Here is a 25,933-nt window from a genome sequence, read left to right on the forward strand (position 1 = left end):
ATCAGAGGCATGCCTGGTTTATGTGCTGTTAGAGAGCAAACCCAGGGTTTCCTGGATGCCAGGCAAGCACTCTACCAGCTGACCTACATCCTCAGTCCTACTTATCTAAAGTCTTTAACAATAGCAGTGTCCACATTCCCACAAGGACCTATTTCATTTGTAATTGCATTTTCTTTGACCTGAATTTCACTTCTAGCATTATTGCTGCTCATTTCCTGTTCCACTTTCATGTAGCATGAATCTTAAAAGTTCTTATTAATAAAATCAAACCTGGAGCTAGGTACTGGGGTGAACACTGGAAGATCAGAGAAGCAGAACAAGCCACAGCTTCCTCACCCCGCCAATTCCTCAGCTGATCCTGTTTCCTCAGACTGGAAGCCTCTGTGTCCTAATCTGGAATGGTTCTTAGCTGAACTGCTACTCAAAAGCCTAAAAGCTTAACCAGGCTATAGTTCCTGGTCCTCACACCTTAAATACCTTTCTGCCTCCTGCCATTACTTCCTGGGATTAAAGGTGTGAGTCACCATGCTTGGCTGTATCCTTGAACACACAGAGATCCAGGCGGATCTCTGCCTCTGGAATGCTAGGATTAAAGGCATGTGCTACCACTGCCTAACCTCTATGTTTAATATTGTGGCTGTTCTGTCTCTGACCCCAGGTAAGTTTATTAAAGTACACAATACTTCGGGGAACACAATACCACATCCCCCCCCTTTTTTTTTGTCTAAAATTAAAAAAGCTTATAACTAATACAAGAAAAACTATATCCAATAAGTATATACAATATATACAGTCAAGAATTACATTAATGATGTCTAGTCCTTTACATTTGACAGATTCAGACAAAAATTCCATTATATATATTAACAATGTCCAGTCCAGTACCATTTGATAAACTCAGACAAAAAATTTCATTACTTATCCTATTTAAAACAAGTAGTCCCTTTTTAAAAGTAGATTCAATAATCTCCCTTTTTATCTTATTGTATCTATAGTCTCTCTTTTTTCTTTTCATAATAGATTCAATAATCTACCTTTTGTCATTTTTTTATATCTTCCCCTTTTTCTTTTCAGAATAGATTCAATGATCTACCCAATTATTCTATTATTTCTTTATGTTTTTTTCAGAGTAGATTCAATGATCTACCTCAAATATATATTGTCTTTTGTCTGAATCTAATCTCCTTGTTCAGCTTTTTTTTCTGACCATTAACAATTAACAACTTGTAACCAACCATCATAAACAATGACAATTATCCATAAGCCATTGAATAACCAAAAAACACCCACCCCACCTCTTGGGAATATGGGCATAGTTTTCTTAAAATTACTTCTTGCTTTCTGGGGTGAAGGCATCTTTAGGGAATCTTGAAAAGAAAAATTTTGGGTTAATTGTCAAGTCCTGAGAGGGTTAATTGTATCATTTGTCCAGTATCTGCATAATGGGAAAATGCAGGGCTTGTCTCAAGTCCTTGCTCGAGTAGTCTGTGAATCTGGATCATCTCAGCTAACCATCTCAAAATTGTCCTGAGTAGTTTGTAGTCCAAAGTCGATCTTTTGATGGTGTTAATCGGCCTAATGGCTTTACCATAGTCCATGTGGAGTTATCGTTGTGGGGTCCCGTCATCCTTTTGAAGATTTCAAAGTTGCTGTTAGGCATGGTCATGGTTCCCTTTAGGTTTTTTTTTTTTTTTTTTTTTTTTTGGTGCCTCCTCTGTGGTTTGGAGCAATCACAGTCTGATAAATGTCTGTCTCTTGGAACCATGAATGTTCTTCCCTAGAAGAGAAAATCACAGCAATTTCTCCCCACCATTTGTCTTGCCAAACTTTTCCAAACTGACTTTTGCCGATGCTTTCTTGTAACATGATGGTCCTCACAGTTCTTCTCTGAACAAGCAGTAGTAAACCCTTCATCCCAGATAGCAGCATCACCAACACGAAGAGAAGCAGCCAGTAACTCAGAGCAGCAGCCCCTATCTCCATGGTCTCACCACCACCGTTTGTGGCTCGGATCCCTCCTTAGCAAGCCTCCCAGGCTGGCCTGAAACTCGGGATCTTCCTGCCTCTCCCTTCTTCAGGAAATCCTACCAGCGTGCTCCACCACCACTGGCTGAGGGTAGCTCAGGTCTGAGCTGGAGCCTGCAAGGAAGGCCACAGGCAAGCAGCTTTTTCATGAATTCATACCAAGAATGTTGGGCGCCAGATGTAGCATGAATCTTAAAGAGTCTTATTAATAAAAACAAACCTGGAGCCAGGTACTGGGGTGAACACTGGAAGATCAGAGAAGCAGAACAAACCACAGCTTCCTCAGCTGATGCTGTTTCCTCAAACTGGAAGCCTCTGTGTCCTAATCCGGAATGGATCTCAGCTGAACTGCTGCTCAAAAGCCTAAAAGCTTAACTAGGCAATAGTTCCTGGTCCTCACACCTTAAATACTTTTCTGCCTCCTGCCATTACTTCCTGGGATTAAAGGCGTGTGCTACCTCTGCCTAACCTCTATGTTTAATATTGTGGCTGTTCTGTTCTCTGACATCAGATAAGTTTATTAGAGTGCACAATACTTCGGGGGAAACAATACCATCACACTTTCATGCTTGTGAGTCAGTTTCCTTGTGAAATTATCCATTTTTATAAAGTGTCATACAAGGTTATCATTGGGAACAAGGAGGTAACACACTGCATGTTTTGCTGTTGTATGTGAGTAATCAGTTGCCAACAGAGGTGATGCAATTGCTCACTTGTACATCTGTTATTTATATTATGGTTTTTGTACTGAAGAGTTAACAGTAAAGCTTATGATTTATTCAGTTATTCACAATTAATAATCATGCTGTGGTCATTGAAGTTTGAACTGTGGAGGGGATTGGTATCTGTAAGATCATACTGAGCATGCCTGTTTTGAGACACCTTAATACGGTATATTATATTATGACACAATAAATAATCTGGCTTCTTGCCTCTTCAGGCTCCCCTTAGGACCATTTAAAAAAATTATTTTAGATCTACTCATTTTACTTTGTATATATGAATGTTTGGCCTGTGTGTCTGGTGCCTGTGGAGGCCAGAAGAGGGCATCAGATCCCCTGGAACTGGAGTTACAGATGGTTGTAAGCCACCATTGGGTGCTGGGACTCAATCCTGGGTGTAGTTGGAAGTTTTCCTGTATCCTGGCCGGCTGGCAATTGGAAAAATCTCTCCCATTTGCATCCCCCAAGTAAACACTCAGAGGTTTATATTAATTAGCTCAGGCTTATTACTGACTAGCTCTTACACTTAAATTAACCCATAATTCTTATCTATGTTTAGCCATGTGGCTTGGTACCTTTTCTCAGTTCTACCTTGTCATCTTTCTTCCTCTGTGTCTGGCTGGTGACTTCCTCTTCCCAGCCTTCTTCTCGTCTGCTTACCCTGCCTATACTTCCTGCCTGGTTACTGGCCAGTCAGCATTTTATTTATCATTGAATCAGAGCAACACATATTCACAGAATACAGAATGATATCCCACAGCACCTGGGTCCTCTGATGAAAAAGCAACAAGTGTCCTAAGCCTCTACTTTGTGGAAACTGTGAGCAGACCATAGGCATGCAGTGCTGTCAAGTTTGAATTCCCCTATCTCTTCCCAGGTCCCTCAATTCCTTTCCCTACCTTCCTCTGTTGGGTTTCCCTTATCTAATCATTAAGTTTTTCTATAGCATTTGAGTTCTGTTTCATAATACCAAACACATGTTCACATTGTATTATGCTCATTTATTCAACTTTCACTGCCAGACTGATCTCTGTGTTACTAGAGACCATGGTAGTGATGTACTCTATTATATCCCCAGAGCCCAATACTGTCTAACACAAAGTAGGCACTTGGAAAAATTAACTTTAATGATCATCATAATTTTGGTGGAGTGTGAGAATAGAAGGTATTCTGGAAGAATGAATTCAGACTACTTAAACTTAACATAGAAATGAAACTATGAAGTGTTGAACTTAATTTCCTCCTATACTTAAATGAAAATGCATATTTGGTAATATAATTCTATTATTTATATTATATCTAACAAAATATATTACAGAAAGTTAACTGATTGGAAAATTTAAAATTGATTTTGATTAATAGGTACTTAATAAATATATGGTAGACCAATAAAGGAATCGCTTTTAATGTTATACATTTCTTTGGTTCTGATCATTTTTATTTATTTCTAAGGTATCTTCATGTCTTAATGATCTTCTGGTCATTTGTTGCTGGAGTTGTGACATTCTACTGTTCATTAGGACCTGATTCTCTCTTACCAAATATATTCTTCACAATAAAATACAAACCTAAGGTAAAATTGTGTTTTTTTAAGTTAAAATTTTTTAAATATATGTGTGTACATGGTATGTCTGTGTGAGCATACATCACAAGTGTGAATACTCCTAGAGGTCAGAAGTGATCGTTAGATTCTCTGGAGCTAGAGTCACAGGCAGTTGTGAGCTACTCAATGTGGGTACTGAGAACTGAACTCTGGTCCTCAGGAAGAACAGCAGGCACATTTACTGCTGAACCCTTTCTTCAGCCTTGTGATTTTTAATTTTATTTATTTATGTAGAGGGTGCCAGATCTCATTACAGATAGTTGTGAGCCACCATGTGGGTGCTGGGAATTGATCTCAGGACCTCTGGAAGAGCAGTCGGTGCTCTTAACCTCTGAGCCATCTCTCCAGCCTGTGGTTTTTAATTTTATAAGTCAGTTTATGTGACTCCATGCTGTTGAGTCTTTTTTTTTTTTTTTTTTTTTTTTTGAGATGGGGTTTCTCTGTGTAGTTTTGCGCCTCTCCTGGAACTCACTTTGTAGACCAGGCTGGCCTCGAACTCACAGAGATCCGCCTGGCTCTGCCTTCCCAGTTCTGGGATTAAAGGCGTGCACCACCACCGCCCGGTGCTGTTTAGTCTTAAAGCAATGATTTTCAAAAATCTACCTGTTATTATTTTATAATGGAACACATGAAGTCCATAGAAAAAGATTGAACCCAGGCCCTTGCATGTAATTCCCCACTGAGCTGCATCTTCAGTCATAGTTGTAAGGCTTACAGTTCTAATAACAACTGTAAAAAGGAAATACAATCTTCTCAGAAAGTTGCAGTTCTCAATGTCAGCTTGTCCCCTGGGTACATGATAAGCACAAGGGCAGTTAGCTTAGAACAGAGGTTTTCAAAGCTGGTTGTACAAGAGACCCCCCTTGGGCACAATCAACAATCTGGATTGTTGGGCCTTTCCCCCAGATTTTGATTAAAAATTTCTAGGCTACTGCCCTGTAAATAGTGTTGTTAAAAGCTTTTCAGATAGTTCTGGAGCACAGACATTTAAGGAGTTCTGGGTTTAACAATAATCCAACCCTCTTAATTCTCATTCTTTCAGTCTCTCTCTGTGTGTGTGTGTGTGTGTGTGTGTGTGTGTGTGTGTGTGTGTGTGTGTGTGTGTGTGTTCCCACAGGCTGAGGATTGAACTCAGATCCTTGTGCCTAAGCAAATGTTCTAGCATTGAGCTAACCCCAACCCTCCAATCCTGTAAATCTCTTAATGAATATGTGTACAATAGAAAATAAAAAATAATTAGGCAATTTGCTTAGCCAAAATAATTTGTATTTCTGAAATTTAGTAGTGGTAGTAGTATATTAACTGTCCTCTGTAAGGCAAAATTCTGACTTTTAAAATTCTGTCCACAGGTCAGGATTTAGTGAGATACCCTTTCCCCCTCACCGATGGAGAGAAAGCAGGGGGCTTTGCACCTACTATTCCAGTGCTGCCCTTCAGAGCTGTGCTCCGCACCCCTAGGGGCTATCTTTGAATCATGGATTATGGCTCTTTAAATTGATACAGTCCCTCATTGGAGGTTTGTGGTATTTCTCTGTAGAGGGAACACAGAAGTCTGGGCCATATTTGGTCATGGCCCTTAGGATTTATCACATGCCTTCCTCCTCATTGAAGCCAAGCTTTGGGAGAAATGGAGAAGAATGTTTTTTTCTTTATATTTTTGCAATTGAAGACACAGTGAAAGATAGATTTATTTATTTGTTTGTTTGTTTATTGTTAAAGACAGGGTCTCATGGGCCTTAAATTCTAGATCCTTGGCCTCCTGAGAGTTGGAATTATAGGCATGTATTACCATGCCTGCTAAGGGAACCTTTATTTTTGGTTCCCACTCTTACCTTTCTGGTGATAGGCATTGAACCTATGCCACTGTGTATGCTAGAAAATTCTCTACTACTGGACCACTGAGTGGTTCATACACCCCAGGCCCAGCTTAGGTATGGGAAAACAGTTCATAAGGTATTTTGTGCCCACTGGCAGTTATTTTAGCAGGTACTTATTACAAATAATAGTTTTAGTTTTGAAGCACCAAACAAAAAAATTCTTTGAATGCCGTCATGGAGGGTAGCAAAGCTATTGAAAATTGATTCTTCGTAAAAGAGATATTATGGAAACTAAAGACCAATCTCTTTTTTTCTTTCCTTTTTTAGCAATTAGGACTTCAAGAGTTATTTCCACAAGGTCATAGCTGTGCTGTTTGTGGTAAAGTAAAATGTAAACGACATAGGTAAGCTAAACTTTTTTTTAAGTTGTGGTGTGTGTGTGTGTGTGTGTGTGTGTGTGTGTGTGTGTGTGTGTGGCCATGCTGTATGTCTGGAGGTCGGAGTACAAATCGGTTCTCTCATTCCACCTTTATCTGGCTTCTGAGAATCAAGCTCAAGTAATTGAGCTTCTAGAGCAAGTGCTTTTACCTAATGCTGAGCCACCTTGCTGGCCCCCAAGTTAAATGTTCTTATTTGTTGATCTTTTTATTACATTTTATTACAAGTTATTATTTTATTATAAATGATTTAGTTGTTTGATTTACTTTAGGCCTTCCTTGCTACTTGAAAACTACCAGCCCTGGCTAGACCTGAAAGTTTCTTCCAAGGTGGATGCATCTCTCTCAGAGGTCAGTAATTTAACTAACATTGCCAAGTGTGAGCATGTATTATTTAAGGATGGGACTGTGTTCTGAAAATCATAGGCAGTTTTGTCCCCGTGAGAGAGAGCATCACAAAATGTGCTTGTACAAACTCTGATGGTAACTTCAGTCATTGCACAGGGCTTCTTGATGCTGTGCAAATGTGAGGGATTTGAAGCTGCTCCTGGCCTAACATGGAATATGTATTGTTTTACAGAAAATTCTTTTATTTTAAAATTTCAGTAAATAGGAGTAAACTTTAAAATAAAAAGTACAGTGTTATTCTAATTTAATTTCTGTTGCTGTGATAAACTCTCGTGACAAGAACAGCTGAGGGGAGGAAAGGCTTATTTGGCTTACAGTTTCATGTTCCAGTCCATTGTTGAGAAAGTCAGGGCAGGATGTAGACATGTGGACACTTGCATGCTTGCTTCCAGCTAGCTCTTTCCTCTTACACTATTCAGGAGCCCCTGACTAGGGAATGGTGCTGTCCATAGTGGCCTGGGTCTTCCTACATTGATTAACCATTAAGACATTCATTATATATATACACGCTGATAGGCCAACCTGATCTAAATAATTCCTATTTGAGACTTTCCAGTGATTCTAGGTTATGTGAAGTTGACAGTTAAAATTAAGTAGCACAGACATAAACATAAAACTATATAAACATATACTATAAAGTATAGTATGCCATAGATTATAAAGTATGAATAACATAGTAAATGTATTTATTATCAGTAATGTACTTATTATCAAGTGTTATATACTATGCATAATTGTATGTGCCGTAGATTGTTATAACTGGCAGCACAGTAGTTTTGTTTATACCTGAACTGCTATGAACATACTAGCAGACATGTGCTATAGCAGCTGTGATACCCACTCCCAACTCCCAGGAGGTGGGAACTTTTATAGTCTTATGAGACCACTGTTAAATATGCCATTTGTGTTGGCTGAAATATTATTTGGTGCATGACTATATATCCAAATAAAAAATATTGAATGCCAATAGAGAAAAGTTCCTGATACTTTTATCAGAAAATCTAATCTTGATACACCTTATTAAGTTAGGCATGGTGAAAAAAATTTTTTTGCTGGGCATTGATGGTGCATGCCTTTAATCCCAGCACTTGGGAGGCAGAGGCAGGTGGATTTCCGAGATCAAGGGCAGCCTGGTCTATAGGAGTTCCAGGACAGCCAAGGCTATAAAGAGAAACCCTGTCTCAGAAAATAAATAAATAAATAAAAAGGCATGGTGTTTCATTCCTATAATTCCAGCACTTGGGAGACTGAGGCAGTGGGATCATGCTGGGCATGGTGGTGTGTACCTTTAATCCTAGCACTTGGGAGGCAGGGGCAGACATATTTCTGTGATCTCCTTAGTGAGTTCCAGGAATATGTAGAGAGACCCTGTCTCCAAGAAAAAGAAATCAGAAGGCTTCAGATTATTTGAACTTAGAAGCTAATGATTTTCAAACTGTGTGACTAGAGCTTTAGATGTGACTTAGGGTGTAGAGGAAGTGAAAAGGAAGTGGCTGTGGTTGCAGGCATGCAGGCTCTCCAGAATTAGCACAGCCATTTTGCTTTTCAGGTATTTTGGTTTGGTATAATCCGTTGAGGGTTTCATAGGGAAGTGTGTGGTGAATGCATGTTTTAGATCACTGGTGCATCTGGAGGCTAGAGGGTAGTAAGCTTGGAAGCAGGGAGACTTGTGGTGGTAATCTAATTGTACTGAATTATTATTTTGATTGTATGTTAATAAATAAAGTTGTCTGGGGGTCAGAGCTATTAGAGCCATAGCAAGAGTATGATGGTGGTGGCACACGCCTTTAATCCCATAGATATCTGTGTGTTCAGGGTCAGAGCTATTAGAGCCATAGCAAGAGTGTGGCGGTGGTGGCACACGCCTTTAATCCCATAAGATCTCTGTGTGTTCAGGGATATAGCCAGCATTGGAGACATATGCCTTTAAGACCTAGGGGGCTGTACATTCAGACAGTGATGAGGCAGTCATGTGTTTGGGTTTACAACCAATGAGAAGGCAGAACAACATACTATAAAAAAACGAACCGACAGGAAGTAGGTCTCTTTTTCGCGAAGCTGGGACAGCAGGAGGAAGGGTGAGATTTTAGCTCTGAGCTCTGACCTCTCGGTTTTCTCTTTTACATTGTTTCTGTGTTTCTTATTTAATAAGACGGTTGGATACATCTATATCTGGCACCCTCACTGTCTGAATCATTTTTTTCAATCTCTCTTTCCTTCCCTTCCCCTCCCCTCCCCTCCCCTCCCCTCCCCTCCCCTCCCCTCCCCTCCCCCCTTCCCTTCCCCCTTCCCTTCCCCCTTCCCTTCCCTTCCCTTCCCTTCCCCCTTCCCTTCCCCCTTCCCTTCCCTTCCCTTCCCCCTTCCCCCTTCCCTTCCCCCTTCCCTTCCCCCTTCCCTCTCCCCTTCCCTTCCCTTCCCTTCCCTTCCCTTCCCCCTTCCCCCTTCCCTCTCCCCTTCCCTTCCCCCTTCCCTCTCCCCTTCCCTTCCCCCTTCCCTCTTCCCCCTTCCCTCTCCCCTTCCCTTCCCCCTTCCCTTCCCCCTTCCCTTCCCCCTTCCCTTCCCCTTTCCCTTCCCCCTTTCCCTTTCCCTTTCCCTTCCCCCTTTCCTCTTTTTTTCTTTTCTTTTCTCCTCCTTTCTTCTTCTCCTCCTCCTCCTCCTCCTCCTCCTCCTCCTCCTCTTCTCTCTCTCTCTCTCTCTCTCTCTCTCTCTCTCTCCTCTCCTCTCCTCTCCTCTTCTCTCTCTCTCTCTCTCTCTCTCTCTCTCTCTCTCTCTCTCTCTCTCTCTCTCTCTCTCTCTCTCTCTCTCTCTCTCTTCCTAGTTTTTCGAGACAGGATTTCTCTGTGTAGCCCTGGCTGTCCTGGAACTCACTATGTAGCCCAGGCTGGCCTTGAACTCACAGAGATCCGCCTGCCTCTGCCTCCCGAGTGCTGACATTAAAGGCGTGCGCCCCCGCAATCATAGTGTCTCTAGCTGACATAGAACTAGCGAACACACATCACTTCCTCTTCTCTCTTGCTTTTGTAAGTTGCTGCACAGCGCTGCGACTCCTTGTTAAAGTCACAACATGCGGCTCCACTCAGACCCAAGAAATGGGATATTTAACTGAACCTAGGGGTCTTTTGATCTGTTATTTTATTTACTGGTTTTAAGTATACAGCTAAAGTTTTCAGAAAATGAGTGCATCCACATAAGTATCATCAGAGCAAGAAATGAAACATTAGGAGTGTCCCAGAATTTCCCTTCATGCCCTTCAGTCACCATTGTTCCTTCAGAGAAAATCAGGGACACCTGATTTTGATTCTCTGTATAAATCTTATGTACTAGTTTTTTTGGTTGATCAGTTTTGTTTTTTGTTTAGTGAAACCAGTCAGGAACAATTCATTGAAAAAGATTAAAAATGTATGATTGGGTGTATTATGTGCATGATGTGTGTGTGGGGTTTGCATGCATGGTGTATGTATATATATATCAGGACAACTTTCTGGAGTCAGTTCCCTCCTTCCACCTTTTCATGGATTCTAGGAATCAAACTCATGTCACCATACTTACCCAAGTAAGTACTTCTACCTGCTGAGCCATCTTGATGGCCCTTGTTGAAACACTTTTGATTATGGAGATATTTAAGATATGTGTGCCATTCTAATAGAAACTTCTTTTCTGGATTATATAATTTCAAGGTTTTTTTCCCCCTTCAATTCTTAGTGAGCCTCATAGCCATGTAAAGTTGACATAAATATATTGTGAAGAAGTTTTGTCAGCTGGGCAGTGGCACAAGCCTTTACTCCCAGCACTGGGGAGGCAGAGGTAGATGGGTATCTGCATTCAAGGCCAGCTTAGTATACAGAGCTAAATCTAGGACAGCCAAGGCTATACAAAGAAACCCTGTCTTGAACCCCTCCCCTCCTGAAAAAGGGGAGGTATTTGGTATAATAAAATTGGTTGTTGCTAATATATATCATTTAGTAGTATGGTTTATTTCCCTATAGTTAATTATTTTTCTTTAAAATTTTCTTGTGCAGGTTCTTGAATTAGTGTTGGAAAACTTTGTTTATCCTTGGTACAGGTATGTTTTTTTTTTTCATAAGAGCTTCATCCCTTTCTCCCCCTCCCCTGCCCCTAATATGGCCAATAGCATTAAACTAAGCATGTTAATGAAGTATTTTCCATGTAAGCCAGGATATGTCAGTGACAGTTAAGGCCAAATCTTTATTGTGGAGAGCTACATTGTGTGTTGTTGGATATTTAGCTGTGTCTCTGATCTATTCCTGACCTATTTCCCATTAAATGCTGGTAATACACTCTCTTTCAATCTGACTACCATAAGGATCTGCAGAAATGACCCAGTAATACCTGGAAGATTTAATTGGCTCCAATTAAGAATCATTGATGAGCTGGGCATGGTGAAGCAAGCCTTTAATCATAGAACTTGGGAGGCAGGAGAATTACAAATTTGAGGCCCACTTGGCCTATATAAGGAAATTCTTCTGCAACAAACAACAACAAAATTTTCTTATACAATTTTTACAGGGGCTGGGGAGATAACTTAGTTGGTAAAGTGCTTGCCGTGCAAGTATGGGACCCTGAGTTTTATCCCCAGTACACAGTTAAAAAGCTGGGTGTGGTTCATGAATGCTTGTAATTCCAGTACTGAGCATGCAGAGACCAGAGGTTCACTGGGGATCACGGGGACTTGGTTGTCAGACAGCCTAGCTTAGGCTTGGTGAGTACTAGGTCCTAGTAAGGGGGATGATGCCTGAGGAACTGCCAGGGTTGACCTCTGGTCTCTATGTACATGTGTGCACACATGCATGCACAAACAGTTGCATACATAAACAGACAGGTACGTATATACATACATAAATACATACATACATACATACATATATATATACACACACATACACACACACAAATTGAAAGATCATTTTAATAGATTCTCTGAAAAAAATCATGTCCCCCCCCCCCCCCCCCCAAGAAACTTTGTTTTTAGTGCATACAAGGTACATGAATGCTGTTTCTTGCAGGACATAGAAAACATTCTAATGCTATAAAAAGAAAAATGAGATTTTAATTTAGAGTCAGGCATCCAATTTAATGTCATTTGATTGATGCATGTTTCTTTAATCATTGTGTGTTTATTGTATTTGAACATATAAATCTGACAGTCTAATGATATACCTCACTTTTGCATTGATTCAGTTTTTCTGTATTTTCTAATTAAAAACATCCTACTATTTGAGTTCGTCCACAGTATGTTAAGACTAATTTAATACAACAGTTTATATGCTATATTTTTTTCTGAAAATGTATGCAATTTTTTTCACACTTGCTTATTCATGTGTGTGCTACACATACAGTGTAGAGGTCCGAGGACAACCTGCCTGGGTTGCTTCTCTCTTCCTACCCACCATGTGGCCTCCTGTGGCTTGTACCCTCACCTACTGAGTGGCCTCACCAGCTCTATAATTTTTTTTTGCATTTGATTATGTTTTAAATGTGGAGTATTTGTAATTTAAACAGCAGCAGTACTGATGAAACATTTTGTAAACTGAATCTTTTTCTAAAGACTTTCTAAATTTCCTTTCTTTCATTACCAAATTGAGACTTTTCCGACATAAAATCTGGTTGTATTTCTAAAGCGCATGTAGTAATGCTAAAATAGCTCCTCTGAGTTGGCAGTGGGAGGCATGGTTGACACATTTGTCTTTCATATTCTACTTAGAGATGTCACAGCTCCATCCCCAAGTTCAGGATCTGGCCATTATTCACATCAGTCTTTCTTGTTCTTATTTAAAAAAAAAAAATGCTGTACTTCCTGTAAGGACGTTCAAATTTTAGGAAAATTAGCCGGGTGTAGTGGTGCATGCCTTCAATCTCAGCACTTGGAAGGCAAAGGTAGATCTCAGAGTTCAAGGCCAGCCTGGTGTATATAGTGAGTTCCAGGACAGCCGGGGCTATGTAGAGAAATCTTGTCTCAGAAAACAAAACAAAACAAAACAAAACAAAACAAAACAAAACAAAACAAAACAAACAAAACAAGATTTCAGGACAATGAAAAGTACCTCTTCCTGTGAAATTTGTAAGGATTTCAGTTTAAGAATGTTTGCAGGGTGGGGATGTAGCTCAATGGTTGAGTCTTTGCCTAAAAATGAATTTTCAGTTTAACTTTCTTTGAGCACCCCCCCTTTTTGAGAATTATACTACTTTATAAATATTTTAAACTAACTTAAAATTTGTATCTTATTATTTCTCCATCATTGATAGTTTTGTTTTCTTTGAAGTTTATTTGGTGATGCTTAGAAAATGGTCTTAGTCTTTGAAAAAGGCCTGTGTGTGCTTATATACAAGGAAACAGTTAATAGTGATTAGAATTTTGAGCTAAAATCATGAGTGATTTGTTTTCTTTTTTTTATCTATTTTCTCTGTTCTTCAACAAAATATATTGTTTGTAACTGAAAAGAGAAAATAGCATAAATAATTTTTTTAAAAGGAAAATTATTTTCTTGGTTTCAACAAGATGAAACTGTATTTCTCAGAACTTCTGAATTTTTGCTTTTCTCCTTAATTGAAGGGATGTGACAGATGATGAATCCTTTGTTGATGAACTGAGAATCACCTTACGATTTTTTGCATCTGTCTTAGTACGAAGAATTCACAAGGTATATATGATTATAATGAGAAATTTGGGACATTATCATGACAATCTTATTTTTTCTCCTATAATATGCATATTTGTTCGTCATTTTTCATTTCTTAGATTAAAAGTTGATTAATCACTATTGGTCCCTTGGTCAGTTTTGCTTCCTTTGATACTTGGTTTTCTTGATTTGTGGAATTTAAAATGAAAAGACATCTGTAGAAAACAGTGTCATGTTTTATTTAAAAGAAGTTATGTGAATTGCAGTGATTATGATCTACCTCCTAAAATATTTTTGAGTGATAGTTTGTCTATTTAGGTTTTGCATATATATGTATGTATGTAGTTTGTTGGCTATAAACAGTACTTCTCTATTGCTTTGTCAGTTCACTAGGATTAAACATAAAAACAATGTATAGAATGTAAATATATACTATTAATTAACAAAATAAAGTTTAACCATGTTAAATGTTTATATATCCACTTGATTGAATGAGTTTACAAAAGAAAAATATAAAATGGCTTGCGAACAATTGGAAATGTGGTGTTGCACATCAAATATAAGTTGCAGTGAGGTACTGTACTGTTCTTTTACCTGTCAAATTGGAAAGATGAAAAAGGAGATTAATATCCACTAATTCTGATTGTGGGGAAATAGGCAAAGCATGTGAAATTCAAATTGGCATGCCTTCCAATTGACATGCCAACATGGACGGAGGAACATTTCACAAGGCCCCACCCCTAGATGAAGAGCTATACAGTTAGTGGCTGCTGAGGCATGGGAGAACCAGTTCCTCCTCCTCCTTCTCTTCCCCTTTCTTTCTTTCTTTCTTTCTTTCTTTCTTTCTTTCTTTCTTTCTTTCTTTCTTTCTTTCTTTCTTTCTTTCTTTCTTTCTTCTTCTTCTTCTTCTTCTTCTTCTTCTTCTTCTTCTTCTTCTTCTTCTTCTTCTTCTTCTTCTTCTTCTTTCTTCTTCTTTCTTCTTTCTTCTTCTTCCTCCTCCTTTTTCCTTTTTTTTTTTTTCTTGGTTTTGGGTTTTTTTCTTTTTTTTTTTCAGGGTCCAGACACCAATCCTAAGGGGTCATCCCTAAACACATGCAAATAAGGGGCAACACTAATTAGACTCCATAGGTTGTGTATGCACACACACACACACACACACACACACACACACACACACACACACACACACACACACTCATTCACAAATAAATACAGAAGAAAGTCGTAAGTGTGAGGGTGTAGTTGGGGGTAATCAGGAGGTGGAAGAGGGAGAGAAGGATATAAATACAGTCTATGTATGTATGAAATTTTCAAAAGGAAGTTAATATTGAATTGATGAAAAAAGTTTGGAATAGTAAAATGATAAAAGTTCAACAGGTGAAGTTATTGAAAGAAGAAATGAGTAAAAGTTGAATTCCACACATGCACAAATTGGTGTGTCCTTACTTGAGGGAACTTTAGTATTCAAATAATACACATTTTTGTTAGTGCTAGAGATTGAACACAAGGCCTTGCTCACGCTAGCCATTTACTTTGCAATTGAGGTCTATTTCCCAGTCGTTTATTTTTTGAGACAGAGCCTTGTTCTGGCATTCAGGCTGGCTTTGAACTTACATGTAACCTAGGGTGTGGTCTTAGACTTAAGATCCTTCTGCCTTTGCCTTCCAAATATTAGGATTACAGGTATGTGCCACCATGCCTGGCTGGGGTTGGTAATCTTTTAAGACGTCTGGGATTTTGTTACCATTTTTTTTTTTTTTTTTTTTTTAGACAGGGTTTTTCTATGTAGCCCTGGTTGTCATGGAACTAACTCTGTAGACCAGACTGTACTCAAACTCATTGAAATCCGCCTGCCTCTGCCTCCCTAGTGCTGGGATTAAAGGTGTGCATCATCACCACCTGGCCTATTTTGTTTTTTAAACAAGGTTTTGAGTGTGTAGCCCAGACTGGCCTCAATCTTTCAGCAGTCCTCCCGACTCAGACGCTAGCATGCTGGAGTTAGAGACCTGTGATACCAATCCTATTTTTTATTAAAAGAAATATATTTAGATTTGCAAGTTAAAATATTATTATTGATCTATCTACAACACAACTCCTGCACCTAAGGCTTAGGGAGCATTGTGGAAGAAGGCACAGAAAGATTGTAGAGCCAGGGGACCAAGACATGTCCTGTGTAATTATGTCACTTAGAAATGACAAGGAAGCTTTATCTGTATAACTCAACCATATGGCTGCTGAAATAAGACCTGAAGAAGTACACTACTGAGAGACATCCTAAGATGGAGGGGTATCTCATGGCCCCTAGCCACAGACAAAGAACACAGGCAATTAAGGGATAGGTAGGATAAATAGTCTTCCCCAGGGATGATCCCCTAAATGATTATCCAGTACTAAGTGGTTAGCCTGAAATCATATCTATCTATCTCTCTATCTATCTCTCTATCTATCTCTCTATCTATCTATCTATCTATCTATCTATCTATCTATCATCTATCTATCTACCTATGTATCTATCTACACACAACACTAAATGGACTGAGCAGCTTGTATTTATATATATATAGGTATTTTTTTATATATGTGACAATAACAGAAAAAAACCAAAAAACTGTGGTTTCCAGGGTGGTAGGGAGGCACAGGAGAGATCAGAGGGAGGAAATGGCAGAAGGAAATAATGTAATTATATCTTAATTTAAAAATAAAAAAGAGGAAAATATATCTTTATAGTGACGTTAAATTTATTTATTTATTTATTTTGAGGCCAAGTTTCACTATGTAGGTCTGATTGGCCTGGAACTTGCTTTGTAGACCAGGCTTGCCTCAGCCTCATAGAGATCCTCTTGCCTCTGTCTCCAAAGTGCTTCGATAAAAAGTGTGCACCACCATGCCTGGCTTTTAAATTGCATTTTTATGACATATGCAAAGATGTATATAAAACTCACAGTAAAAGATTTATTGTAGCTTAAGGAATATTTGTAAGTTTTAAAATAAGGAAGACCAAAATGAAAAACTGATATCTAATGATTGATTATTGGGTAACTGTAATACAACTAACTACACAGTCGTGAAAAATCACTTTCTAGAGTAATGCTTAAAGTGGAAATAGCAAATGGAAGATGCTGGGAAATAATATGTGTGGCATTTCCCATTGAGGGGGATGAAGCTCACAAATTAAGCCTGTTTAAGGATATAACAATATCCTACCACTATTAATACTGGTTGTAGTGGTGTGTGGATGCTGCCTTTGGTCTTTCTATTTAGTTTTCTGTGTGTGTGTGATCTTTATTTTGTGTTTCAAATTTGAGATTCTCCTGCCTCATCTTCCCCAGTGCATAAGCAATCATCATGTCTAAAATATTCAGGATTAAAACAAAGTTAATAGATTTTAATCATGTGTTTTGAAAAATAGTTCTGGGACAACTGTTTCATAATGGACTAAGTGTGGAAAACTGTTCATTGAGAAAACTGGATGATTGGGCTGAGAAGGTGGCTCAGTGAGTATAATTTTTGCTGCGTGAACATGAGGACCTGAATTCAAATTTCTAACACCCACATTGAAACTAGTTGACACTGTATATGCCTGGAAGGTCAGTGCTGGAGGCAGGGCAGGAGATCCTTGTTTTTGTTGGCCAGTGAGCCTACCCAAAAATGGTGGAGCCTCTTGCTTCCACATGTACACACACACACACACACACACACACACACACACACACACACACACGCACGCGTGCATACATACTTGCAGAGGGAAGAAAGGAGAGAGGTAGAGAGATCAGATGGTTGATGATACATCATTTAAATAAATCATTCTTCAGATGAATTAGTTAATAGTCATTAGTTAGTAGAACTGATGTGTTAGGCTTGAACTAGCCTAGTGGATTCTAAAACAGTAGTACCTTGTACTTGGAGTATAGTATTTATATGCACATGCAAGAGCATGTATGTTCCTTTTTCCTCTTTCTTTTTCTTACCTTGTTTTGAAACAAGATCTAATTATATAGCCCAAGTTGGCTTCAAACTTGCAATCCTTCTGCCTCAGCCTCTGTAGTGCTGGGATTATAGATGTGCACTAACCACTGTACTCTATTTTTTTTTCCCAAGACATGGTTTCTCTGTGTAGCTTTGTGCCCTTTCCTGGAACTCACTTGGTAGTCCAGGCTGGCTTCGAACTCACAGAGATCTGCCTGGCTCTGCCTCCCAAGTGCTAAGATTAAATGTGTGCACCACCACCGCCCAGCATGTACTCTTATTTTATAACAATTTTATTGATATATAACATGTAATTCATCCATTTAAAGCGTAGGATTCAGTGGCTTTTCACAGCCTATTCAGAGTTATGCATACATCACTCATATAATCAATTTCAGAATATGTTTGTTATCTAAAAAGAGGCCTTGTACCTGTTCGCCATAATCTTCCATCTGCTCACCTAGTCAGCAATCATTTTGCTGCCTGTCTCAATGTCTCTGTGAATATTTGATGAAAATAGAATCTTTTTTTTTTTTTTTTTTTTTGTAGACAGGGTTTCTTTGTGTAGTTTTGGTGCTTGTCCTGGATCTCACTTTGTAGACCAGGCTGGCCTCGAACTCACAGAGGTCTGCCTGCCTCTGCTTCCTGAGTGCTAGGATTAAAGGTGTGTGCCACCACTACCCGGCGAAAATAGAATCATTTGATGCATGGCTTTTTGTGACTGATTTCATTCTTTTGGTATAATGTTGTCTAGATCCATTTATATTGTCATATTGTAGCATATATCTGCACTTCAGTTTCATAATTTATTCATCACTTTCAGTTGATGGATATTGGGTTATTTTCAACTTAAGTCTCATGAAGATTTATATTTAGTAGTTGTATTTTCATTTGTCATGAGTCTGTGTTTAAGACTAGAAGGAGCTGGGCGGTGGTGGTGCACGCCTTTAATCCCAGCACTTGGGAGGCAGAGCCAGTCAGATCTCTGTGAGTTCGAGGCCAGCCTGGTCTACAGAGCGAGATCCAGGAAAGGGTGCAAAGCTACACAGAGAAACCCTGTCTCGAAAAACCAAAAAAAAAAAAAAAAAAAAAGAGTAGAATGAATTGCTTGGTGAGATGAGACAGAAGCTCTTTGTTTCGTCCATTGTTCCCAAGTGGCTGCACATTTGCACTGCCATGCCTGAGTGTGAACATGCCCCTTTCACTTCCTTGTCAAAATGATTCTCACTCTCTTTTGTGATTTGCACTCTTTTTTAAGGCAGGTTCTCCCTAGATGTTCCAGGTTGGCCTTAGACTGGTAGACCTTAGCCTCTCCCTGCTGGGATAGCTGGCATGTCCATCACACCCTCTTTATCACTGTTTCTGCTTATCCAGCCTGGGTGAGCGAATGCTTTGGGACTGGTTTGCATGTCCCCAATGCCAGGGATGCTGGGCATCCTTCCATTTGCTTATCTGCTGTTGCATCTCTTCTTTGAAGAAATATCCACTCAAATCTTGTGCCCCCTGTTGTTTAAATTTTTATTTTAATAGACAGTTTAAAGTATATGTATTTGGTGATACAAATGATGTTAGGGTATGTCAGTACAGTGTGGAATAAGCAAGACAAGCTAGTTAACCTGTCCACAATCTCAGATACTTTTTTTTTTTTTAAAGATTTATTTCTTTATTATGTATACAGAGTTCTGCCTACATGCATGCTTGCAGGTCAGAAGAGGGCACCAGATCTCATTATGGATGGTTGTGAACCACCATGTGGTTGCTGGGAATTGAACTCAGGACCTCTGGAAGACCAGCCAGTGCTCTTAACCGCTGAGCCATCTCTCCAGCCCCCCAATCTCAGATACTTAACTTTTTTCCTTTCCTTTCCTTTCCTTTCCTTTCCTTTCCTTTCCTTTCCTTTCCTTTCCTTTCCTTTCCTTTCCTTTCCTTTCCTTTCCTTTCCTTTCCTTTCCTTTCCTTTCCTTTCCTTTCCTTTTTTTTTTCTTTTTTTGTGGTGGGAGCAGTTTTGAAATGTGCAATCTCTGCTATTGATTATATCCCACTTCACTCTACTTAGATCTAGCCCTTTCCAGCTTTGTTCTAGTATTATTAAAAAAAAGTGTTCTTACCATTTCAACTTAGTGATTATTTTTAAGTTTTATTTATTTTTTTGTTCATTTTTCTAGGTGGATATTCCATCTATTATAACCAAGAAACTATTAAAGGCGGCAATGAAACATATAGAAGTGATTGTTAAAGCGAGACAGAAAGGTAATCCAGCTCTATGTAGTTTGAGTAATTTTGTTTATGCATCAGCTTCCATTTAAAAGTATGTGAGTGCTGGCACCCTTACTACTGCTCTTCACAGATGCTTTAAGAATGGCCTTATAAAAAACAAAAAACCCAGGGGTTGGGGATTTAGCTCAGTGGTAGAGCCCTTGCCTAGCAAATACAAGGCCCTGGGTTTGGTCCTCAGCCCCAGGAGGGGGGGAGAAAAAAAGAAAAACAAACAAACAACCAGTTTGAATGATGGTCTGCTCTTGTCGCTCATGTCTCTTTCCTACTTCTATGACTTTTGCAGTTTCAGACTATTCTAGCTCATCCTACATATGACTACCATGTATCATATTTGTTTCTCCATATCATAGTTCTTCTGTTAATTTCTTTTATGTGTATTGGTGTGAAGGTGTCAGATCCCTGGAACTGGAGTTATAGACAGCTGTGAGCTATCATGTGGGTGTTGGGAATTGAACCCAGGTCCTCTGGAAGAGCAGCCAATGCTCTTAACCTCTGAGCCATCTCTCCAGCCACCCCACCCCACTTCCCTTTTAAAGCAACTCTGCTTTGGCATCTGTAGGCTTTTTGCTGATGTGATTTACACCAAGCCTGTGTTAAATAAGTATTTTCTGATTGAATGAAGGAAATCTTGAGTAAGGACTTTTCTTGCTCTAAAGTCAAGTTCAAAATGTCCCCTCTAACAGTTTGCACTTGCTTCTGTGTGAGACTGGGATTTTCCTGTGTTTAGTATTCTTCATCAGTGCTTTCTGAAATGCATTGTGCAGAGCAGAATGCCATTCTGCATAGGTGGCTATATAGAAACAGATATTGTGGTCATATTTTTTGGTATTACTATTTGTATTCACTTCTAAAAATTCCCTGTAAGCAGAAGCTCTGAATAATCCTGCAGTGGAGAAACAGCTTTAAGTGTGACCTGATTTGAACATGGAGCCACTTTTCCATCCCTCTTAATCTCAATAGAACTAGTGCACATTTTGGGAAATTGTGCTGCAATTAGATTTGAGATTAAATTAAATAAAACTATTAGTTTACTATTTAAAATGTTCCATGTTCTTACATCAGGTAAGAATTTTACCCTTGGGAGCTGGGTGTGGTAGTGTACACTTTTAATTCTAGCATCCTGAAGGTGGTAGCAGGGAGAATCTCGGTGAGTTTGAAGCCAGTCTGGTCTACATAGGCAGCCAGGGCTGCAGAGTGAAATACTGTCTCAAAACAATAACAACAAAAAGAATTTTACCTTTGGCCTGGATAGGTGGCTGAGTAATTAGGAGCACATGGTTTGGTTTTTTTGTTTGTTTGTTTGTTTGTTTTTTTGTAGAGGACCCAAGTTAAGTTCTCAGTACCCATGTCCGGTGGCTTACCACCTGTAATTTAGTTCCAGGGACTTCTGGACTCTGCAGGCACCTACATTAATGTGTACATACTCACAAGCACATACATACACACATAATGAAAAAATAATAGCCAGATATGGTAGCACAGGCCTTTAATCCCAGTGCTTGGGAGACAGAGGCAGGTGGATCTCTGTGAGTTGAAGATAGCCTGGTCTACAAAGCCAGCTTCAGAACAGCTAGAGCTTTTACACAGAGAAACCCTGCCTCAAAAACCAAAAATAATAAAAAATAAATTTTTTTTTTAAAAAGAATTTTACCAGGAGAGGTGGCTCAGTGGTTAATAACACTCTTCCAGAGAAATCAGGTTCAATCCCAAGCACCCACATGGTACACATGGCCATCTGTAACTTCAGTCCCAGGGCATTCAGTGCACTCTTCTGGCCTCTGTGGGTACCAAGCACATAAGAAAAATAATTTTACCTTTAAAACATTCTTAAAATGAGTGAGTTTAAAAGATTTTACATCCATATAACCTACTAATTTATTTATTTAGGTGGTTTATTTTGAGATAGGGTCTCCTATAGCTCAGGCTGGCTTTGAACTTGATATGTAACCAAGGCTGTTGACTTCTGATTCTCTTGCCTTTACCTTCCATACACTGTGGATACACCATGCCTGACTAGAAAGTACATCAAAACCCTTGTCTTGTCACTGGCAAAAAAATACACAAGAGGGAACATCTTTGTAGCAGTTTTGTAAAGAACACTTTACTGTCGGGAAGGGTAGGAAAAAATATCAATAGGCTTGACTTTTTTATTTTTATTTTTATTTTTTTGTTTTTCGAGACAGGGTTTCTCTGTGTAGTTTTGGTGCCTTTCCTGGATCTTTCTCTGTAGACCAGGCTGTCCTCGAACTCTCAGAGATCCATCTGGCTCTGCCTCCCGAGTGCTAGTATTAAAGGCGTATGCCACTATTGCCTGGCCTAGGCTTGACTTCTTTTTGATAGTGTCATATAGTTGGAATCACACATCTGTTTCAGGCTGATTTTTTTTTTAATTAGCAACAAGTAGTTAAGGCTCTCCTTTGTCTTTTCAAAGGTGTGATAACTCATTTCTTTTGGTTATTCAATTATACCTCTTGTATCCTGTGATCTGGCTAAAAATATAAAACCTCCTGAAGAAGCCACTTTCTCCCATACTCCTAGTAGCTATCTGGATGATATTGATATAAAAGCAGCAAAGAATTTTGAATTTGGTAATTTTTCTTGTCACAGAAAATGAACAAGATAGTTGAAAATTAAACTCTTGTGTATACTAGGACACATTTTCTATAGTTTCCCCCCAATTAAGTCATTTGCTAGTATATTATGTAGAAATCATGAGTTTAAATTGTTATTTGCTCAGGGAAATAAACTCAGAAAATTAATTTATTGCAAAGTAGTGTTCTATCACTGTGAAGAGACACCAGGATAACACATATTTTTTGTTTGTTTTGTTTTTTGAAACAGGGTTTCTCTGTATAGCTTTGTACCTTTTCTGGAACTACTCTGTAGCCCAGGCTGGACTCCAACTCACAGAGATCTGCCTGCCTCTGACTCTTGAGTGCTGGGATTAAAGGTGTACGCCACCACCACCTGGCCAACACAATTCTTATAAAGGAAAACATTTAATTGGGGCTGGCTTACAGTTCCAGTATTGTTATGGCAGGAAGCATTGTGGCACACAGACAGACATGGTGCTGGGGAGGTAACTGAGAGTTTTACATCTGGATGGGCAGGCAGCAGGAAGAAAGAGAGACTGTGGGCCTGGCTTTAGCATCTGAAACCCCAAAGTCCACTGTGGTGATATATTGTGTACCCTAATAAAATTTGTCTGAAGATCAGAGAACAGAACAGGCCACTTGATTAAACACAGATGCTAGGCATTGGTGGCACACATCTTTAATCCTAGTACTCGGGAGGCAGAGATCCATCTGGATCTCTGTGAGTTCAAAGCCACCCTGGACTACATGAGATTGATTCAGACTAGGAGAGGAAACAGAGCCAGGCAGTGGTGGCACACGCCTTTAATCCCAGTACTGGGAAGCACACATGCCTTTAATCCCAGGAAGTGATGACTGGGTGGAGAAAGGTATATAAGGCGTGAGGAGTCAGGAACTAAAGGCTTTTCAGCAGAAGTGTCCCTTTCAGCTAGAAGCCCTTCCGGCTGGAGCTTTTCAGGCTGAGGAGTCCTAAAGGTAAAAGGTGGCTTGTTCCTTTGTCTCTCTGATCTTTCAGTATTTACCCCAATATCTGGCTCTGGGATTTTTTATTAAAAAGACCGTTTGGAAATTTGAGCAACAGCCCACCCCCAGTGATACACTTCCTCCAGCAAGGCCACACCTACTCCAAACAAGGCCACACCTCCTAGTCCCTGTCAAGTAGTGCCATTCCCTAATGACTAAGCATTGGAAACAGTGAACCTATAGGGGTGGATTCCTATTTCAGCCACCACAGTAAGTTCACAGCAAAGGAGAAAATCTCCCTTTATGCCTTATTTCTGAAAATTTTCCCCTTTCTATTCAGAGAGCAGGGCTAGGAGAGGAATGAGGTTAGATGTTCTGTATGGTAGTAGAAATGAAGTAATTTAATATATCCTAACTCATTCAATAGTTTTTTATTGTTATTTACAGTAAAAAACACGGAGTATTTACAACAAGCTGCATTAGAAGAATATGGTCCAGAGCTTCATGTGGCTTTGAGAAGTCGAAGAGATGAATTACAGTATTTAAGGAAACTTACTGAGCTACTTTTTCCTTATATTTTGCCTCCTAAAGCAACTGATTGCAGGTATAAATGCACTAGAAAATATCATAGTAGTATTTGTGTGTGTATGTGTGTGTATTATATATATAATACATACATTAACATGTTATATGTATATATTGCTATGTTTTATTATAATAGGATGTCACTAAAACTTGGTGTGAACTTATGGTATGAATAGTTTTTCACTTGAGAATAATTGGTCAGATTTTAAAATGCCAGTTTAGGTGCTGAGTATTTGAAGTGCATTGTGTGGCCTTAGAATTTATTATTAAAAACTGATTTTTAGAAATCAAAGATAAGTACAAGTAATATTAATTTTATTTGAAATCCTTGTGCTTTATTTTCTTGATGTTTCTTTTAAAAGATAGGCACACTATGATTCTTATAGGCAGAAGCACTCTGAACAGGCTCTGCAGCTAAGTTTGGGGTTTAAGCTGTCTGGCTGGAAAGAATAACTAGGTGTCCTGTCCTCCATTCTCTCCTCTTCTGGTAGAAGTATATTTAGATTTTCCCCATAAGTTACTTCATTGCCCTTACCTTGAAAGTTCTTTTTTTTGTTTTTGTTTTTGTTTTTCAAGACAGTTTCTCTGTGTAGCCCTGGCTGTCCTGGAACTCACTCTGTAGGCCAGGCTGGCCTCGAACTCACAGGGATCTGCCTGCCTCTGCCTCCTGAGTGCTGCCTGATAGTTCTTAGAGGGAAAAACTGTGGCTTATTCTTTCGTCCCCTCCTTCCCTCTATTCTGTTCCACCCCTTTTCTGTTTCTTTCCATCTGTTGAGACAGAGCCACACTATGGAGTGTTCCTTGTCTGCTTTGCCCCCAGTGTTAGGACTGTAGGTATGAGCCACCTGGCCCTACTCAGTGGTATACCTGAAAATACGTATCCATTAAACGATGTATAAGTACATGTTGGTAGGGTATTTTAATACTGTGATTAAGCTGTCTTTAGCTGGATGTGCCCCTGTAATCTCAGCACTGTAGGTGCCCAAAGCTGGAGGAGAGGGTGCAAACTTGAAAATGCATGCTGGGCATCATACTGAGCTCCTCCATCTTAAGAAATCTTGAGTCTAATTTGTATTACTAATGAAAATATTCTCAGTCCTAGGAGCATACTATTGAACATACTGCTCATAAACAATATTGTGCTGTATGTTATTGGAGATCAAATCCAGGACCTTGTACATTCTAGTCAGCTCTCAACTACGTCTCCAACCTGTAAACATGAATTTATAAATATATTAAGGATTCTAGAAGGAACTGTGTTCTGATGTTTCCCTAGTCCTTCTTGTAAGAAAGTACTCATTTCATTTGAACAATAGTCACTTTTAACAAATCTGCAGCATAAACATCACCTGGCACTTGCTGAAAATGCAGAGTCCTTTTGAATTTTAATCTGATATTTTTGGTTGATTGGGTAGGTGGGTGGGGGAGGATACTGAGGAATCCTGTCAGACAAGCCCCCTTCCACTGAACTACATTCTTAGCCCCATCATTTTATTTGAGACAGGGTTTCACCGTATAGCCCTGTAGCTAGCCTGGAAGTCACTATACAGATCAGGCTAGTTTGAACTCAGAGATCTAATTGCCTCTGCCTTCCCAGTGCTAGGATGAAAGGCATGGGCCACCATGTCCAGCTCCATAATTTCACTTTAATAGGGTCTTTAGTTATAGTTCAGAGGTGCTTGAAGATGAGGAACTAATGCAAATCACTAAATACAGAATTATTACTATTTCCAGGTCCCTGACATTACTTATAAGAGAGATTCTATCTGGTTCTGTATTTCTTCCTTCTTTGGATTTCCTCGCTGATCCAGTAAGATTAAAATTTTTTAATTATAAAATATACTTGAATTACTGTTTAACTATTTTATGTGTATAGTACATTGTTATGAAATGTG

The 25,933-nt window shown here is 39.2% G+C and overlaps 1 protein-coding gene across 8 annotated transcripts in view; it reads left to right on the forward strand.

Annotated features, from left to right (window-relative positions):
- Window positions 1-25,933, forward strand: part of Snx14 (sorting nexin 14) — an 81,084-nt gene that overhangs the window by 25,558 nt on the left and 29,593 nt on the right. For 4 of the 8 annotated variants that reach the window (XM_076575420.1, XM_006983706.4, XM_006983705.4 and 1 more), the window contains exons 2-9: window positions 4,200-4,320; window positions 6,495-6,571; window positions 6,877-6,955; window positions 11,032-11,075; window positions 13,584-13,671; window positions 19,785-19,869; window positions 23,901-24,057; window positions 25,773-25,848. In XM_076575420.1, coding sequence (XP_076431535.1) covers window positions 4,200-4,320; window positions 6,495-6,571; window positions 6,877-6,955; window positions 11,032-11,075; window positions 13,584-13,671; window positions 19,785-19,869; window positions 23,901-24,057; window positions 25,773-25,848 — 727 coding nt within the window. Of the gene's footprint in view, window positions 1-4,199; window positions 4,321-5,699; window positions 5,867-6,494; window positions 6,572-6,876; window positions 6,956-11,031; window positions 11,076-13,583; window positions 13,672-19,784; window positions 19,870-23,900; window positions 24,058-25,772; window positions 25,849-25,933 lie in introns of those variants that run through there. The other 4 variants (XM_076575423.1, XM_076575421.1, XM_076575424.1 and 1 more) reach the window with 4 other exon arrangements.

The sequence above is a fragment of the Peromyscus maniculatus genome, chromosome 7 (genome assembly GCF_049852395.1).
Source record: "Peromyscus maniculatus bairdii isolate BWxNUB_F1_BW_parent chromosome 7, HU_Pman_BW_mat_3.1, whole genome shotgun sequence".
Taxonomy (NCBI): Eukaryota; Metazoa; Chordata; class Mammalia; order Rodentia; family Cricetidae; genus Peromyscus; species Peromyscus maniculatus.